This window comes from Alosa pseudoharengus, unplaced genomic scaffold (assembly GCF_046254945.1).
Source record: "Alosa pseudoharengus isolate Yale_2024_CS ecotype anadromous, Long Island Sound unplaced genomic scaffold, YU_APseudo_1.1 YU_APseudo_1.1_scf_14, whole genome shotgun sequence".
NCBI lineage: Eukaryota > Metazoa > Chordata > Actinopteri > Clupeiformes > Clupeidae > Alosa > Alosa pseudoharengus.
Genome location: NW_027468609.1, coordinates 39879115 through 39899874, shown reverse-complemented (window position 1 = coordinate 39899874; position 20760 = coordinate 39879115). Strand labels below are relative to the sequence as shown.

Below are 20760 nucleotides of genomic sequence, written 5' to 3'. Positions count from 1 at the left end.
CAACAACAAAAGGCACAAAGACACACAAAACACACAGAGAGAAGCATTATGAACATTTTTGCAGTGTTTCAAAAGAGAAGCACTGGGAATCATCTTTAGCCATCTTTACATCCTTACACATTATTCACCTGAAGGAAAATGGTACCAGAAATTACCCTGCTGACTTTAAATACATAAGGTGTTTTCTCATTGAAGGGACTTTTTGCAGCTCCTAAAACCTTTTGAGAAGCTACCCCTTTTTTCGCACTGAACGTAACTAGGGGTGATTGTAGTTCCATTGACCGAAGTTCCTATAACTATTTTTTTCCCCTGCACATAAGACATCTATCTATATATTGATTGGTCAAGCACTATAGCCAACTTAGTCAAGGCAGCAGAAGTCAATTAATGTAAATGAAATTAATTAAAATGAATGTAAAAAATATAGGCGCAAGCGGCGATGGCGGGCCCGAGGACCTGTGGTCCGCAACCAGTCACATTTCGGAATCCAACAAGGCACCCACATGTGGTGTGCGTGTCAAACATTGACTAATCTGTGGCGGGGCGCCAGAAGATCAATGCTGGCCGCCACACAATAATGTTTCATATTGTACTATTTAAATTAGATAAAATCCTTTCATTGAGCTGCGCTTTTTACGCACGCAGGCTTTCCTTGCCTTGGCCCGATCTCTCTGGTAACAGACCCGCCGCCCCTCCTCTGCATGTACATTTAACAAAACATTAACAATTGTTGAAGGATTGTTGTTGATACATAGAATCATTGCATAGAAGACAACAAAACTGCTGCATTCGAGTTAACTCTGCTAACGTCTTATTACAACATAGTAAATTGGGGTGCTTAAGTTAAGTTATGCAATCAAGCCGTTTCTCCAAGATAACGTTAGAATACTGTTTGGATGTCGAGCTTAGCATGCTTAGTTACAGCTGCTTGTCAATTTCAACTATGTGCAGCAGGGCTCTATTCATTTTGTTGACTGTGACACTGAATGTTTGCAAAATCCTGATGTAGGCTAAATGGGAAAGTGTTTTCCAAGACTCAAAAGTGAACGAATTACATAGAAAACATTATGAATTGCATCCACACATAGCCTTTTAACTGTATTAACCCTTAGAACTCCAGCCATTTTTTGCAGATTTTTGCATTACTGTGTTTTAATGACTTAGGAAAGTGCAATGTCTCAGGAAAGTGCAATACTGACTATATCTTTTTCAGCACAACCTAAGCAATATGATTAAAGTATTTCCATTTCATTTTAACAGACTATATACACAAACATGAGCAAAAAACATTAAAATATGTATTATTTATTTATTGGTTTATTTATTTATTTATTTATTTATTTATTCATTCATTCTTAAATAAATGATTGGTAAAAACACAAATACATAACATTTATTTTACTAATTGAAATCATATACACATGTATTCTGAAATAATATAATTGAGATTTTTACTACAACTACCATAGTCAAAGAAGAGATACCCCTCCTCAAAGTCATATTGACACTACTCTCTATAATGCAAGTCAATGGGTGGATTATGGTCTTTGGATAGATGGCGCTGTTGCTGATCTAGTTAATCTATATATATATATATATATATTATATATATATATATATATATATATATATATATATATATATATATATATATATATATATATATATATATATATATATATATAGATTAGCACTGGTTAGCATGCACGCGCAAGGAAACCAGTAGGTGGAGAAACCAGAAGGCACACAACACCGGAACGATTTTAAGGCTATTTCGCATAGGCTACTCAATGGTGCTATTTCACAGGCATTATAGCGACCCCCACTCACCGGGGTTAGGTGGAAGGTGTTAATAGACGATTGGTGTAGCCTACAGTGGACTAGGGCTGTCAAAATTTCTCAAAATGACGTTCGATTATCCCCTCTAAAATAAACACATGTATTCGAATATATTGGAATATCTAGGCTATATTATTTGCGCATTATGTCAGTGACGCGCATCATGTCATCTGTTTTTAACTTTTTGTATGGTTATTGCTTGACAGGGGGGATCCCAAGCAGCTTTCAGCCATAAGGCTACTTTGAGAACATTTCCTAATTCACCCGACACTGATATTCAAAATGTTGAAACTATTTTGGCATAGCCTATAAGCAGTTTAATTAAATGTAATGTTAGTTGTAAACAAACAGGCTAAATGGTGAGGCTTGGCCTCACAGATGCGCTCATGCCTTAAATGCAGGGCTCCAGAACAACTTTTTGGACTGGTTGCACTGGTGCGCCTAACTTTTTTTCTTAGGTGCACCAGCACAAAAGTTAGGTGCACCCACATTTTCAACCACATCGCATTTAACACCGCAGCAGGTTCACTTTTTTTCCTTAATTACTGTCCTATATAGGTTGTCCTATGACTTATTATTTACAATTCTACAAGAAAAGTAACTTAATGAAGTGTTGGTGCTTTAAGTGCTTCACTGAGCTGAAATTTAAACTTAAAACATCTCAAGATGAATTAAATAAAAATAACTGAGTAAATTAACAGTGCACGCCTTTTAAGGGCTTCAAACTCTCTTCTCATGGCTCAATGTCTTACATACTATCCTTCATGATCTTTAGGCATTGGCTAAACCAGCTCGCCATGCTAGCATCTTCCATAGAAATGTATTTGAGCACAATTTAAAGAGATGTTCCAAGTAGCCTGGGGGATTTTTATGTGATTTTGCAATGATGATTGCAATAATCATTTGACAGCCCCACAATGCAATTTACTTTTTCATTTTAGTATTTTTAAATTTTCAATAAGAACATCACTATGGTTAATGCAGTAACGAAATGGTAGGCCTATTATTATAGGCTATTGCAATGACTTGCCATGCTCGATCTAAATGTGTCCATTCCAAGGGCGTAGGTTTGGTCTGAGCTTTGGTGGGGACACTACCCACTACCCTCTTCATGACAGGTTCAGCGTGTGTTACGATCGCGCCCCCCTGCCCCACCCCTCAAGTGGATTTGTCCAAGCAGCCGCTTGGTTTGTGGGGAAATATAGCCTACGAGTCCATGCATGGTAGCCTAGGGCTAGGCTATATAAGTGCCCTCCGCTGGCTGGTGTTCACATCGTCGCAGTTTATCCGTAAACAGCAATTTCCTATCCTGAACAAAAATGCTGATGTGGTACATGAAAATGTAGCTAAAAATGTGGAGAATGCAATGCAATCAAGCATTTTGGACGATATATTGTCACAAGCTGGCAGAATAGGCAACACGCCGATGTGCGTTTTATTTGGAGACTGTTTTGCGAGACAGAGACTGAGTTTGCTGCTGATATTCTGGGGATAGGCTACAACATAGCCAATGTACGACTTTAGCCTTTTAATATATTTGCTGCATTGGATCAGTCTTTCTAGAACAGGCAAGGGCTTTCTAGCCTTACGTCAGCAGCGCCGCATCACCCATATAGCCTACATTAAAACAACCAGCGGATGGTGGGCGGGTGCAGTTTTGAAAATTGGTCAAAAAACTTTGGTGCTGATGGATGTTTTGCTGAAGTTTTGCTATGCAGTTATGGTTGAAATAATAGCCCATCAGCGCATCTCTAGTGCGTGTGCCTCTCTCTCGCTCAGAGGGGAGGGAGAGTCTGAGGGTCGATCCAGCATGGATTCTAAACTCTGTGGTGGATAGGATCGATCTACAATTAGGTGTTAACAATACTACTACGCTAGGTCGAAGTACTCCCAAGTGCTATTGCGCCACACATTGTAGTTCTCCTGTTTATTCGCTTGGAAAATCGCCACGTTTCATGTTGCGTGGCCGTAGCATTTCTATCAACTACTCGTGCAACTGTATTTAAGTCGAGAAAACGTGGATGTTTTTGATTACTTCTACGCTTAGTTACGGCAAAGCCCGCTAGCATGCTAACACAGTCCAGCCGCGCACCAGAGCGTTTGAGTGCACGTACCGACACGGGAGAGGTATGACAACTTGTGAAAGTTAAGGTAAGAACATATATTACTACTGACATTGGGTGGCGTGTTCCTTTAAACACAAATCGTGATTTCTGTCAACTATGACGATCTCCATGCATGTTCAGTAGCCTATATTTTTCATTTAGTCAAGCAGTGACATGTGGTTTAATGCATGGGGTAACATGACGTGAGACAGACAGAAGATGAGCCTGTCTTTAGTAGCCTATCCCTGAATCCTGTCCCTCTCAAATCACTTTAAAATGGTGTGATTAGCAACCAGAATTGAAAAAAAAAATCCCGGAGAGACCCCCCCGGACCCCCTTGGTATTGTGATTATAATAACCTATAGGTCCAAATCTAAATGTTTGGGTTCAGTTTATGAAGTGTTTCTACAGCATGATACTGTGTGTTTGTTATTGTGTGTGTGTGTGTGTGTGTGTGTGTGTGTGTGGGGGGGGGGGGATTTTGTTCCCAGCCCGACCCTGCCGTACACAATGACCACAGTTATACATGCAGGGAATATTCGGGCTTTAAATGTAGCAGCGATATTCGGTTTTCGCCAAATACCTGATTAAATTGATTGATGCCATCAGAATGAGTTTACACAACTCGCGCGCAAAACGAATATTGCTGTTGAAAACCGGGTTACTCCCTGCATGTAACTGCGATCAATGACGCACTCCTTTTCGGCGATATCTGTATCTCTGTCGTTCGGGAAGACCTTGTATGCATTGTTCGCAATTTTAAGACGTCTTTTCATCTGCAATGACTCCTATAAATTTGGCGCAAGTGGCATTCCTGTACGTCGGGTTTACGTTCAAACTATTTTTCTGGTGAATAATTATTTCGGACTGAACTTGGTGAAGGGAAGTTTCACTAGGCCTATCGTAGGCAACGATAAACTTGATCATCATCTCGGGCTCGTCTGATCGGTTTGCTGCTGCCAGCCGCCGAAAGGCAGTGGGGAGAGGGGACATTTATCTCGGCCTATGTGACCACACTGTAATGCAACTACATCCACTCTGTTTATCTGACGGGTCTCTGACCTCTCTCTCTCTCTTTCTGCAGCACACGCATTTTCAAATGTACACACAGGCACTGGGCCACGGCCAATCAGAGGGGAGGTCCCGCCCTTCACTAAAACGATAAAACGATGTTTTGTGAGTTTTTCCCCGCTATTATATTTTACAGTCTTTCACACATTCTGGTCACGGAAAAAAATTACTGCTAACAACGCTAGCGCGTCGTGCCTAACAACGCCCCTTAGCTGTTGTTAAATCAGTGTAACCTACGGCCGCTCGGGGCTTATTGCTTAATTAAACTTAACATTTTTAAGCTATTTATAACCACTGCAACTGTGTGTAGCCTATGCAGCCCGACTGGTGCATGCTAGCACTCTGCCTTCCCTACCACTCTGCCAACCAATCCGGTGGTAAACAAACAGTGACATGACATTGTGACGTAGGTGAAAAACCTCAATATAAGCTGAGAGGAACACAATGTCTGAACTCAATGTTATCTAAGTGTCCCATTGGGCCTTGATGAGGTTGTTTGAAATTAGAATCATCTTTTGCCCAATCTGAATCTGAATCTTTTACCATTATTACCAATTACTTTAATGATGTCTGAAGTTGAACAAGTGAAATAAAAAGCAGATTACATGCTATTCTTTTAGAATTTGCAATTCATTTTTTATCTCACCCAGATGTAATCTTCACACATTTGTATTGAACTTTAGCCAATTCACCTGGCATTTCATAATTAGCGCTGCAGCAGATGTCACGCACGCAGCTCACTTGATCAAGCAGCAGAATTGATCATTGCAAACTGTGTTGATAATGGACATACACTGTGCTCTTTTGCCATACTAATGATACAAATAATATAAAAATGTCAGTTAGGGATAAAACATTAAACCCTAATCTGCACAGTTGGCCCTCCGTAGCAGCATAGTTAACAGCTTTTCTCTTTCTCCTCTCCTACATCTTTTGATTAGTTATCTTTCCTTGACTTTTTCAACAAGTATTTTTCAACAAACATCAATTAATTAACCTTCACTGCTGCTTGTGCTCTTGCCGTCCTCAGTACTGTTGCATGGCGAGCCCTCATCTCCTTCCTCGTCTGAGTAGAATTTGTCACCTGATTTAACACTTTCCTTCTCTGATGATGGTACCCATTCTTTGATCTGTAACAGAAGGATGATTTAGAGGGCTGTCAGTAAAAAAGACAAAGATCTAATTGGAAAAAGCAAACTAACAAAAGATTTTAATTATGTGAAACACAGACCATGCAGCATTAGACTCTGCTCTTACCTGCTCAACCACTTCTACATTCCTCACTGACTGATCAGGGGCTACTGTTGGCCAATCAGAGAGTTCCAGGTAGCCCACAGCTTTAGCATTTAGGGTGTGGGACAAGGTGCCCAGCTGGAAGCGATCTCGATCTGTACCATGAGACACAAAAATACATATTTTGAGAACAGGAAGCAGAGAATACCAAGCAGACAAAAAACATAAATAAAAAGGGATGAAATAATTGCATTGTTGTGTAAAGGTTGTATGATTTTGCATCAAATTGACAGCATAGCCCCGCAGAGCCCTCTGCGTCGTTGTGTACCCCCTCCAAGCCCTATGCCATCGCCTGACGTGCACTTTACTGCAAGGACTGTGATTGTTCAACTCGCCCTGTGTGTTGAGTGTTTCCCACAGAATTTGATTCTATTTATGGTGGTAGCTGGCTTGGGCAAATAGACACCCTACTAGCAAATCAGAGTATTTCTTCTCTCTGGGTATTAAAATAAACAACAAACCACAAATAAAATACAAATGTAAAGCATGCCTCTGTACAATTAGCCTCCGGTAATCTGGTTTTGAAACTGCAGCAAATGTCTACATGGTCCCCAACTTTGGGCTGAAATTCAATGTAATAGCAGCCCAAAATAATGAATAATGAATGAATATGCATATTGAAAGAATTAAATGTTGGTCACAGCATGCACAGATCAACTGTGCCTTGTACTACATAATATCTGCACAAATGCAACCACCGGTTACAGTATAATTACACTGTAAATAGCCTTGGTGCAGAAGGGTAAAGAATGTTTGGCTACACTTTACTTGAGTGTTGACATAACGCTTCTGTCGGTTTTTGTCATATCAAGTTAGGGTTAGCATTAGGGTTAGGTTTAGAGTTAGAGTTGGGTGTCATGTGTCATTACAATGTCATGTCACTCTTATGTCGATACTGTCAAGTAAAGTGTTACCGAACGTTTTTACAATATGATCTGCAAGTGACTCATTGGTTATTCTTAGATTGTGCACTGTGGGCAGCTAATAGGATTCCTAAGGGATACCTGGTACCTGCAGACATTATATTGGTGAGGCCCACTTTACAGGATGAATGGCTACTGGGTACCTTTGAAGGCAGACTCCAACACAGGAGCTGGTTTGGGTGCCAGCAAGATACGACGGGCATATTTGGCCAATGCCCCACTCTTCTCATTAGGGACGATGAGTTGACGAATGAAGCGTGTGCGGTCCCTGATATCATAGTTCTGATCATACTTTCCCAGATTCAGGATGTACTGTGTCAGCAGCTTGGTCTAAATCAATAAAAAAGAGACATAGAATTTGATGAAATAAACAACACACTTTCTCCTCCTATTCAACAGAGTAGGATGCATTTCACGCTCCTCATGCTTGACCCATCCTTTTTATCAATTTCCACTCTTTTTCATTCTTTTATTTCATTTACAAGCTAGATTAGCAGACAGTGAAAACGGTACATATAAATACGAAACTTTAGTGCTTAGTTTTTACTTTACATCAGCCAGCCAAGTCAATGGGCAAAAACTGAACAGCAAGTCACCTTGAAGTTGGATTAAAGCAACACCAAAGAGTTTATTGTACCTTAAAATAATGTTTCCAAAATCGTTTTAGTGGTTCATCAACTCGTAACAGGTTGAACGGCACTTCAGCATTCGCTTCACGGCCCTCTATCGGCTATAACCGCACTATGTAAGTTTACCAGATCGGGTAGCGGATCTGTAGTTCGATGGAATGACACATAAGAAACTACAAATTTGACTTGCATCTGATATCGCAATACATCGTACTTTCATAAAATCATGCAACATATTCTACCTTGTCTGTGGACATCCGTTATTTCCAAAGCCAGTGCTGGATAAACAAATAGTGCGTGCGACAGAGGAAAAGTTCTTTGGTGTTGCTTTAAAACAAAATGCGCTTTCCCGGCCCGAGAACCAGGAGATCATGCGGAAAATGTAATGAGCTAGAACAGAGGATTTCTACTTTGGAATCAAAGATAGATGACCTTCCATTAAAGACTGATGAACTAGGAGAGACATCTCATGAAGTGAGTACAGCAACAACTGGAAATGCAGAGAATGTAATCTAGCAGTCTAATATCACTGCTACAGTAATAGAGCAGATGAATGCATTGACCTCACAAAGGGAAATGTGAGTACAGGCAAGGTGAACAAAATCGGCAGTAAATGCTCTCCTTTATTGACTCTGAGGGGGGAGCTTGGTGGTCTGTAAATGTTACGTATAGTCAGTTGTTTATTTTCATGGAAACAAACAACAAAGAGACAATCAAAATGCACAGAATTTGGTATGGCAAGCTCCCAAGATAAATGTGATGAAACATAGGTGGCTACAGTGTACACCACCACCGCGAGCACCCCTGTCAGCTCTATACAATATGTATCTATCAAGTTTAATCAGAGACTTTCTAATGAGGAGACAGCACTCAAAAAATCCTCCATATGGGGTTAGTTTGCAACGCAATATGGCCGTTGTACACCACATATCCCACCCCTTCCTCGGCAAAACGTCGACATGTGAATACATTGAGCCAATTATATGGTGTGTTGTGAAGACATCGTGCCAATCATGTGTTGTGAACTCGCCGCTGGAGCAAGGTTGGTGTCGTGAAGCCTTGCGCACGCGCATTTCTGCCGATTAGGATGCCCGATGAGTGCCCAAAAAGCGTTGCAATATGGCCGCCGAGTGGAGGGACTTGCCTAAAAGGACTTTGGTTTAAAGGTCTCATTCACTGAGAAACCGTTTAATACTTGTTACTTTCGAAATACTATAGCTCACTCCAAGTTGCATATGCATGCTGGACGTGAAAATGATCTTCTACCCCCATTGCCCGCATTAGCCAATGAAAGAAAATACACGGAAAAACAAGCGAATCAGAAAGAGCCCTTCCCAATGACGCCGAAGGGAAACTGATTATTCATGGCCTCGCCCACCTTGGCTTGTGACCGCCTACAGGAAGACTGGAAGATTTTGCGGCTAGGGGATTGTCTCTCTGCAGCTAGTAGGAGCTAACAGCAAGTTGCTAACATGGCGGAAAAAAATCGTGCCTGTGTTATTTGTGGCAATAACACATCAATGTTGCATGTCTTGCCTTAGAAACGAGTTGAGGAAGAAATGGTTCGGATTTATCGTTGGAACACCACCACCGAAGTAGTGCAACATTAGTTCTGTGTTCCAATAATTTCGACCACACTCACTGCCTACAGTTAGAAAGTGGTTTTGCATTGATGTTCTGAAAACCTGGTTCTGTACTGTCATGACGATCGACCACCAGCTCACAGGCTGTAAGTACAAACAAACTTTTCTACCTAACGTCTGTTACAAAATAGCATGTTCATATTCTTCACGTTAGCATGCATGAAAAGGGTACAAGCTAGGCTTAGGCTAGCCTATATTACAGGAAGCTACACCAGGCACGTAACTGAAGTGTTCTGTTGACGTGTAAAATCAGAGAATGTCTAATAGGAAGGGCTCTGGTAAAATCCATTAGAGGAATAGTCTATTTTCCCAAACGTAGCCTACAGGCCACTAACACGCCAGGTGTAGCTACTTCCATTGATTAGGCCTATTGGAAGCTATTGTTGCAGTAGCCTACATAACGCGAACGGAATGCTTCAGTTACGTGCCTGGTGTAGCTAATGTTACACTCATAAAGAAACTTACCACACTACCCAGAGATTTAGCTTGTTGAACCTATAATCTTCTAACCTAAGCGTTAAACCACAAATAATAATATTAGCAACAATATCTTATGCTCAACTAAGTACAGATATTGTTCTAGTCTAAACAGGGAAAATCAAAAACACAATACCCGTGCACTATTAGGCTAAGTTGCTATCACTAGAGCTCAGGTATTTACACTTCAGTCTAATTTATGTCTTCTTGCCATTATTACATTGACCTTTGTAGGCCTACAATGATGTTTTGTTTGATTACTTGCTGTTTACTTAGTGTTTTGTATGTCTTCCAGAGCACATCCTCATGTCAGGCTACACAGCTTTCTAGCCTACATTAGGTCATCACGTTAGAAGCAAAGGTTTGTGATCTAACTTTTTTTGTTGTGCTACTTAGTTTCTAGAAGTCTTTTTCTAGTAGGCTAATACAGGTTCTTATGTGCTCATCAATGTTTGGGAAAGTCAATTCATGGGTTTCTTCAGGTCACTTTCCACAGGTGTATGAAAATCAAGCACCTCGATTATGAATGCAGACTGCATGGTGCTTGATTAATACACCTGTGTAAATGGACCTGATGAAACCCATGAATTGCATAACAGATAGAATTGATATTACCGAATGTCTTCTTGTGGGTGTGCTACTTAGTACATCATACACCTTACCGAAGTCACTAAAATATTTTTGTTTCCATTGTGCCAGTACAGTTTTGTATAAGAGAGTGAACGTCCTGTGTACTATTAGTATCTTGTAACTTGACAGTAATACACATTTATTTACTTTAGGTACCCAAACAGAATACTTCATGAAAAGTATGAGTATTGATACAAGCACTTCGGATACACCATGGGCATGGGGGCCTGCTCTACTGCCATCAAGCCTGTTCATCCAAGGCCAGCTAGAAGACCTCGGGTTGATCAAGATGAGGAGGAGGATGAAAGCGACATCTCCACAATAACACCTGATGGCTCCACCTATGGCCCAGCGCAATCAAAGAGCAATGTAATAGAATCATCACAGCCAATGAATGTGTTTTGTGTGTTGTCCCTTCGGATCCCCAGGACAATACAAGCCGAAAACAACAACTCAGACCTTTTCCCCTAAATAATCCCAGCACCATCTTACAAAGGATCTGTAGGCCAGATGTCTGCATCGTCTGGCAAAAAGAGGACATTGTTAATTCTGTGCATAGTTTGGATGTTCTTGTTTTTGTGTTTGCATTATTTTAATAGACTGCAATATTACTATTTGTCAGTGTTTCACAGACCACCTAGCAAAAAGAAAAAAACAGTAGACCTACTTCAACAGTATATTACACAATAGGCCTTCTCACTGAACCACCTTGCTTATTGTCTTTGCACCTTGCTTATGGTGTCAGAGGATTCATATGATTTAAACTGGCATAGGTTACATCAGTGTTGCAGAACTGTTTGGATTTACATACAAGTTGGTTCAATATTGCAAACAACTCATCTATTATATTTTACCACATCTACTTGTGGAACACTGGAGATAGCTTGCCGACCACACTTTGAGTACCACTGCTGTATGTAAATATAATAAAGTTATTTATTGAAAATTGACCTGTTTTGTATATTTGTTTTAGGAGTTTCATCAGTTTTTGTCCCTTTTAAGCTAAAGGTTTATCTTACCCTTCATATCTTCTGTCTCACAGAGGGCCATAGTCGTCATAGTCGAATGTTTAGTGCATTTTGAAGGGAGTATATTATGCTAAGGCAGACTGGTTCTAATCCTGGGTACAGGGTCATACAGACAACAGGGGTACTGGTGTTGCCCATTTTTCTAACCACATGAGCAATCCCCTTATGAAAAAGTAGTATAGGAATCTTATAGTATTTGGGACAAAATATTATAGTAATCTTATAGGAATAATAATTATAGAAATAATTGGGACATACTGTAGAAGTACTACTAATAACTATAATATCCTGTAAGCGCTATAGTTTTTCTATAGTAGTCTTATAGTACCTCCAAATAGTCTTATAGTATGTCCAAATACTATAGTATTCCTATAAGATTACTGTAATATTTAGTCCCAAAATACTATAGTATAAGATTCCTATAGTAGGCTACTTTTTCTGTCATACGTGACAGAAAACAACTTGAGTAGGCTAACCTCTGCCAATGTCAGGCTATCAAAGCCATTCTCGTTAAGAAGTCTTGCAGCACACATTCTCTGCTTCTGTAGGCATTCTGGTACAATTCCAGCAAAATATAGCTAGGTAGGTGTGTTTGCATTTAAATCTATATATATATTGGGCTATGACCAAGTGGTCTTTCAATGATAGTATCATGGAATTCAAACCATAACTATCTATTCCGATAGCATTAGCAGGCTAGGTCAGTGGCTGAACTGCATTTAGGGTGCTTACCTGTGTTGTGAAGTAAAATATCTACTAGGAAGATTGCAAAGACTTCTGACTGTGTAAAGAAATAGGTCTTTATTTTAAAACGTTTCCAACTGTTTATTACTTGAAAGCAAGATGACGATTGTCACAAACGTTTACCTCTTTTAGGAGAGATTTTAAGCTGACAGGCAATTGTTACCATTCTATTAAACCAACGTTCACCGACAAACGATCAGGAAGCGGTTCTTCTTCCTACTCGGATACTAGGATCAAACACATGAAGTATCTCCGAAGACATTTTGTGCAACAGTTTTGACTCAAGTTTTAGCCAGGTTTTAGCACTGTAAAGTTGAATATGGAGCATAGCACAGGCAGAATCGGATGAGGACGCACTGGAGGGAGCGTCACAGTACTGTTAGCCAATCAGAGGTGAAATCATTAGCATGTCATTAATATTCATGACTAGAGGCGAAATCCAGTCGTTCCTCCCCGCCCACCTTCCCCACCAAACTAGAACAGCATGAAACAGACGCAGGACAGCATTTTTTTCACCAAAACTGGCTCACAGGGCATTCATCAATACTACAGACCACTGCAAAATTAATGAAAAAACGATGAGATGAGACCTTTAATTTCTTCATCTGAAATATTAGTATTCAGCCAAGTCTCAGACAGAGTGATAACATCTGGCTTTTTGTAAGCAAGCCAGGCTCTTAAAAGGAGGGATAGGGGATAAGGGACACGCACACACACACACAAACACAGCCATAGGTGGTTGTCCAGGAACGTAAACTAGTAGGCTATTCAGACATTGGCTGCCTAATTTCAATAAAAGGGAGACATAAAGTCCAATACAATTGTATTTACTTATTCAAATAAGCTATCATTAGGCCAGGATACTTAACCCTTAGAACCTGATTGACGCAAAGTGCGTCAAAAAACACACCCTTTCTTCTCTGTTACATTGCTCCGAAACTGTTCATCGCAGCGAGATGAAATCTTTATTGCACGACAGAGCAGAAGTGGGGCTTTCCAACGAGACTACACACTTGTCTGTACGATCAAGTATGAAAATTAAAAAAAATCATGAAATTAAATCAAATTGCATCATATTTACAGTCTATACTTCTCTGCGTTCACCTGCACACACATTACTCTAGTTTGAATAACTCGCGAACCCGTGATCGCATCGATATGGCAAGCATATCAGATGAAAGAGGGGGCACAGGGCTATCCATTGGTACCATGTTTATCGATCCTTCTGGCTTATAAAACCAGACGAAGTGACTGCAAAATAATAACGTCATGTACACAAACCAACGCTGCACACTCATTACTCTCGTTTGAATTACTCGCGGATCCGTGATCGCATAGATATGCCACGCATGTCAGATGAAAGAGGAGACTCAGAGCTATCATTTGATACCAAGTACATCTGGGTTATAAAACAGACGAAGTGACAGCAAAATAATAACTTCATATAGCTGGATTTACCCCACGTTTTTGTCTGTTCTTGTGGCAAAGCATGTTTATAATCCAATGCTATCATCTGTTTCTCTATGGCAAAGCATGTTCATATTCCGGTTTTGAGATCCTAGCAAATTCCTGCATGGCATCCAATTCAAGGCTCTCATTGCATCCAAATTTGTTCAACAAATAAACACCTTTTTTGCCTTTACTTTGTTCATGGCAATGCAGTAAAAAGTTGAGAATTATTATGACTGCATACACACAGGCACGCAGGCTAACACGCAACCTCGGGTCAAGTCAGGTCAGATCAGTTAGTGTCACCGATATGGAGCGCAGAAAGGTCATTTTTCATCACTAAATAAAAAATGGCATTTATTTCCGTAAATCACACAGCAAATATTTCTGTAAATTGCTCAGCCCCAGAGTATCCCTCCAACATGGCAATTATATTGCCCGAATCAGGACAGTCTGCCCTACACACACATGAAATGCATGTAGAGCTGTGAGCTTGCTGTGGTGAGATACATGTTGAAATATAAGAATTTTTATAATACACTTTTTATATTTTAATTCTTTAAAAATCAAAATAAAATCAATGCTAGTATTAATACATGAAATGATTGCAGATCTGAATAGCCTAGACTCTCCTGAAAAAAACAATATATAATATATGTGTGTGGCACTTACAATGACCAGAATAAATCCTTATGAATAAAGGTAGTGAAAATGCCCTAAAAATAGCATAGGGTTCTAAGGGTTAACAGTCACTATTTAATGGGAGAAAAGGCAAAGGATTAGGAGGAAGGAAGAGAAAAAATTATATATAATATAAATAACATAGCCAGCATCATAATCATCAATCATTGTAACCCCATATTAGACATAAACAGAATCACTAAGTGGAGGAGAGGTACCATGTAAGGCAAACTCGTTACTGTACTATAATAGTCAAATAAGTTGTTTCAAGCAAAAAAAAATAACATAAATGGAGAATAACAGACAAGGTAAATTAGATTTCACAGACTAATCAGCCAAAATGAGAGAAGCTGCATTGGTTAGGCTACTCCCCAGAGCATTGCAAAGGCCTTCAGAAGTTTGAACTAAGAACACAACAATAACAATAGGCCTGACAGTTCAATCAATCACATCAATCAAAGTCTGTAGGCTACCTTCAGTAGGCGAATGCAGAGTTATACCATAGGCCTAGGCATTGGACATCCCTCTGTGACAATGTCTCTGTCCATGCACCCCCAATACTTGTGACCTGGACTTTGCATTGCTGCAAAAACACTCCAACAACCTTATCTCTATTAGATTTATTAATTATTGCACCAAGCACTTTACTGGACATAGCACTTCATGGGGTTTTCTATAGGGTATTTATGGGGAGCTAAATTAGGTACAAAGTAATGGGTGATTTATGGGGATGTAAATTCATATAAAGCAAATGGGTGAACAACTTCAAACTATATGCCCGTCTGTTTTTGCTCTAACAACAACCTTTTTTTAGACCTGACTTGATGAAATTTAAGACCTCGAATAAAAATCTGGCAATTTTTAAGGTGTTTTAAGGCCTTAGCCACATAACTTTCAGTGTCCCGCCGGCGGGACGGTTACCCCCCCTCCCCCACCTCCCCCCAACATTCTAAATCAATTGTATGCACCATATTTCTATGTAGCATAGTAATGTTATACACCATTTCAAAGCTTTGACTCTTGGGAATCCAAAAATGACAACTTTTTTCATGTACAATCTGTATAGTGCTTTACATTCTCAGATTAATCTTATTATGTCTCAATTAAATTTGATCCAAAATGCCCCCCTTCCGCTTTTGGTGCTACCCTGACTTCTGGCTGCAGTGTAGCTGCAGCACAATAAGTAGATGCAACATATTGAGTACTGAAATATTCACAAGAATCCATAGAAATTGAATCTTCATGTTGTGTTATCCAATATTAGTTGTACAGATCATTCCATATTTAGTATAATCATTCCATATCCAAATACAAGCATGAAACCTCAAAGTGTTACCTTTCATTTGAGACCAGGATTATGCTTCTACACAAAGGGGTTCATGTGCAGTAAGCATTTGATTGTCAGTATGCATTTTGGATAACAAAAAGTCTATGGGGAGTATCCATAGGCATTTTACAAAACGCATGGGCATACCTTGGCAAATAATAGTCTAAAGCACTCATATTTTCATTCTATATTGATCTACTTTTGCACACAACTTCACAAGACCTGGTGCTAGGGCTCAGTTGTGTTTCTAAGGGATATCAAGAGACCTAGAGGGCTGAAATGTGGTCAGTTCAGAGATGCTTGTAATCCGGCAGAAAGAAAAAACTATATTCTATCCTCTGTAACTCTTTGTGAGTACATCACCCATTTATTTAGACTGTTTCCTACGAAAACTAGAGGTTCTCAGCTTTCTATAGAGGTCCAACATTTGATGGTAGGCCCCAGAAGATGTGGGAACAATACCCTTGTAAATAGGCACAGTGCAATTTCAGACAAAAACTTGAAATTCTTTTTGATAGTTAAGAAGTAAAATTTAAAGTTCAGAATTTTTTGACTTTTTTAGGCTTTTTAAGACCCTGTGGGAACCCTGTACTTATCTACACAACACCAATGGGTGTATTTTTTCTTACCGCTTTCACACCTTTAACGATACCGGTCAAGAAAAAACTTGCGTGCACACACAGAGGTGAAAGCGGCTAAAAGGGCTGTAGTGCATATGCCACCAGACCAGTCAATGGCGCCGTGACGGCCGTGCAGAGGCTTCATGTTTAATTTGCGTAGAAGACAAAACATTATTGTTAAAACAGTCGCATGAAATAAGGAGTCTACAGACAATTTTGTTTTCAATTCAACTGTTAAACTAATAAAATTCGTTTTTAAGGTATGTGACTATGTGAAATTTGAAATGCTTTAATGTTTTGCATTAGGTCTGGTATAGAGCATGTTACACTGGAGAAAATATTAACATGCATTAGTCATACGTTGTAGTAAGCTAATGTTTAACTAAGTTAAGCTAACGGTGTGCAACTTTGACACAAAAGACAGTTGATACGTTGTGCACATAAATCATGACAGGGGAAAGAAAAAACATTTTAATATAACAAATAAATAGTTTGGTTTGTTCTGACAAGCAGCGTGTCAGGTCGAGTGCGGTGGCTGAGTTGAGGGGTGGGGCTATGTAGTCATAAAATTGCCGGCTTTGCAATTTCCACCCCCACTCTGCGAATGGTGCCGGGCCGTGGGGTGGACCTAACCAGTCCGCAAAAAAAAAAAAAAAAACGTGCTATACGAAGCAACTGCATAGGCTTTCTCTGTCTAAGATCTATGGTCTATGATCTTCAAACTATGAGCCTCCTCGACGAGTAGTCCCCGGTGCTTCTGTCTGTTAATTTGCGGCACAACTGAATGGTGTTAGAACCGCGGAACAAAAGAAAAAGAAACTAATGTTTCCCTGATCAATAAATACTTCTTAATTCATAAAATATAGAGGCATAACATTAGGTATAGTGGTAGGCTATAAGTGCTCATTCAATGTGTAGGCCTATGCGCGTCTGCGCGTGTGAAACTGACAAACTGAATCACTCGTGGGTAGGCTAGAAGCAACACTATTTAAAACAATGAATAAAGTGGATTGCTGTAATGTTCATGAAAACAGCATAGCGATTGGATAGCCTAATTCACTGCACGAAAAAAAAGAATGGAAAACAGTAGCTATATTGTAGCAAATATGACAGATTTAAAATACATTTATTTCACTTGTGTCGCACATGTGGGCTGGTTCACAAAGAAATTAATTAGGGAGATGATCTGCATCTCCATTTACCAAACGCTATAGTTTTGCTAACATCTTCACTGTTAACATGAAATATGTATCCATGCAGGGTAGTGTCAAGTAGCAGTGAAGTGATAACCTAATGCAGGTAGCCAATGTTCACATCACCTGTCAGACAGAAGATGGGCCCTGCTTGCTCTGTTAAAGTATTTCTGCCCCTTCCAAACTGTGTTAAAAGTGTGTATTTAACAGCTAGAATTCCAAACTGCGTTAAAATGGTGTATTTAACAGCTAGAATTCCAAACAGCGTTAAAATGGTGTATTTAACAGCTAGAATTCCAAACCCCCAGTAATATGATCAGCAGCACCTCTCACAAAATACTACCAAAGTCCCTGGCACCGGTCCATCACCGAACCCCCAGTAATATGATCAGCACCACCTCACACAAAATACTACCAACTTCCCTGCTACCGGTCAGTCAGAAATATGACAAATGTTATCCGGTCCGTGTAATGAAAAAGGTTGGGAACCCCTGGTCTATGCGACAAAATTAACCGGCGGTTTAAATAGCCTCCTAAAATGCCGGGGTCGTGTAAACGCAAGGCCTAACCGATCAAATAAATTCATCAGTTTCAAAAAACCCAGAAAAGAAAAAAGCCTGTTTTCTTGATTGACTTTCATCCTGACTGAGTTTCCAGATAACTTTGATACTAGGAAAATTACCAACACTACGAAACACTTGAAAAAACAGTACATAATCTCAGCTCTTCCACAGGCTTAGACCAAGCTGTAGACCTGGCTTAGACACTCTGTCTTCAAACAGTTTTTCACCTTATAGTGGCAGATGTCCTTCACATTGTAAAGGTATTATTGCTGTCTGGCACTGAAAACAGCTGTTGTAAAGCCACTTTTCAAGAAAAATAACCTGAATGCCTCCATGCTTAACAATTACAGGCCCATATCCAATCTACCATTAATTGGCAAAATTATTGAAAAGTAGTCTTTAATCAACTAACCACCTTCCTAACATCAAATGGGAATTTTGATTACTTTCAGTCTGGTTGTCAGGCAAATCACAGCACTGAAGCAACTGCATAGGCATACAGTTGCACAAGTAGTTGATTAAAAATGTTAGGTCACACAACATGAAAAGTGACGATTTTCCAAGAGAATAAACAGGAGAACTACAATGTCTGGCGCAATAGCACTTGGGAGTACTTCGACCTAGGTAGTAATATTAATTAACACCTAATTGTAGATCCTATCCACCACAGAGTTTAGAATCCATGCTTGATCGACCCCTCAGCCTCCCCTCCCCTCTGAGCGAGAGAGAGGCACACACACTAGAGATGGCTGATGGGCTATTATTTCAACCATAACTGCATAGCAAAACTTAATCCATCAGCAAAGTTTTTTGACCAATTTTCAAAACCGCACCCGCCCGCCATCTGCTGTGTTTTTAATGTATATGGGATGTTTTTAATGTAGCCTATATGGGATGCGGCGCTGCTGACGTGAGGCTAGAAAGCTCTTGCCTGTTCTTTCTAGAAAGACTGATCCAATGCAGCAAATATATTAAAAGGCTAAAGTCCTACATTGGCTATGTTGTAGCCTATATCCCCAGAATATCAGCAGCAAACTCAGTCTCTGTCTCGCAAAACAGTCTCCAAATAAAACGCACATCGGCCTGTTGCCTAGCCTATTCTGTGTGCCAATATAGCCTATCGTCCAAAATGCTTGATTGCATTCTCCACATTTTTAGCTAAATTTTCATGTACCACATCAGCATTTTTGTTCCGTGAATCTTTTTTTGCTATTGCTTTACAATAGCGTCGGGCCCTTGTCAGCAGCCTTCGGCTTGACTCTTGCCACTATTCACTCCTTCGTCTTCAACATTCCCTGTAGAAATCTCAATATTTTTGGCCTCAATGTGTCCAGTTACATAGTGTCTGTTCTTAGTCTTGGATTTTGTGAAATAAATGTCTAAATATCACCTGTTTGCTGCAGCTTCGGTCTGCACGTCCTTTTAAAACAGCATCTTTTTCTCTCTCGAGCATTTAATCTGCTGCCGGCTTGTTTCTCCACGTCGTCCAAAATGCTTGATTGCATTCTCCAATTTTTAGCTAAATTTTCATGTACCAAATTTTCATGTACCACAACTTGTCAGCAGCCTTCGGCTTGCCTCTTGCCACTATTCACTCCTTCTTCTTCCGATGTAATTTCTGAGTCATCTACAAGATGTTTACACACACACACACACATTCACCTCAGTAAATAGAACCAACTTGACGTTGACTTCAACCTGTGCTATATCTTAGATGAGACTGCCTGGGTTATTTTGTTTCGATATCAAACACATAGTAATTGTAGCCTTCAGGGAATAGGCATTTAAAAGAGAGACAGAGTGATATGACTCGTATGACTTCTACAAGCTCAATAACATCCACAGCGGAAAAAAGAAGGTAAGAAAAAAAGTCGGAAAACTTAGAAGGCAAGCAAGCAAGTTTGGCGGTTATAATGTGAACATTCACGTTGCACTGTTGTGCGGTGGACTTTCGGAATGAATGCCGGCGTTTCTTTAATATCAAGGCGCTAGTTTGTCCGATCATCATGAATTGCGCTGTCTGTCTGAAAAAGACGCGCTCTCTTCCCATGCAGTCAAAATGAATGGGAGTCTTCAGAACAGGCTTGTCATAGTGTCACCCTGACATGCCGGTGCGTAAAGTAATGTGAATGACATGTTATTTTATCAAGGATTTCTTTCTTTTTGCAAAAAATAAAGTACAATAGGCATTAATTAGTAGGCCAGCAGCATGTTGAAATTATGTGCCAAATTGCGTTTTTTATAACAATGATAAAATTGTAAAAGGACGTGACCGAAGCTGAGGCAAGACTGGCAATAGGCCTTTAGGCCCGACAGTAATTGTAAAGCAATTTACAAAAGATTCACTGAACAAAAACGCTGATGTGGTACATGAAAATGTAGCTAAAAATGTGGAGAATGCAATACAATCAAGCATTTTGGACGATAGGCTATATTGGCACACAGAATAGGCTAGGCAACAGGCCGATGTGGGTTTTATTTGGAGACTGTTTTGCTAGACAGAGACTGAGTTTGCTGCTGATATTCTGGGGATAGGCTACAACAT

General features: G+C 39.9%; 1 protein-coding gene and 1 long non-coding RNA gene across 2 annotated transcripts in view; one reads left to right on the top strand and one right to left on the bottom strand.

The window, feature by feature from the left end:
- ap3b1a (adaptor related protein complex 3 subunit beta 1a) overlaps positions 1 to 20760 on the bottom strand; it is a 231454-nt gene that overhangs the window by 60854 nt on the left and 149840 nt on the right. Inside the window, exons 16-18 of the mRNA XM_076284918.1 lie at positions 7375 to 7561; positions 6273 to 6403; positions 6013 to 6145 (exon numbers count right to left, since the gene is read on the bottom strand). Coding sequence (XP_076141033.1) covers positions 6013 to 6145; positions 6273 to 6403; positions 7375 to 7561 — 451 coding nt within the window. The remainder of the gene's footprint in view (positions 1 to 6012; positions 6146 to 6272; positions 6404 to 7374; positions 7562 to 20760) is intronic.
- LOC143123474 (uncharacterized) lies at positions 9534 to 10842 on the top strand. The gene is made up of 3 exons (XR_012986834.1): positions 9534 to 9589; positions 10276 to 10341; positions 10763 to 10842. It is a non-coding gene; the product is annotated as an uncharacterized LOC143123474 (long non-coding RNA).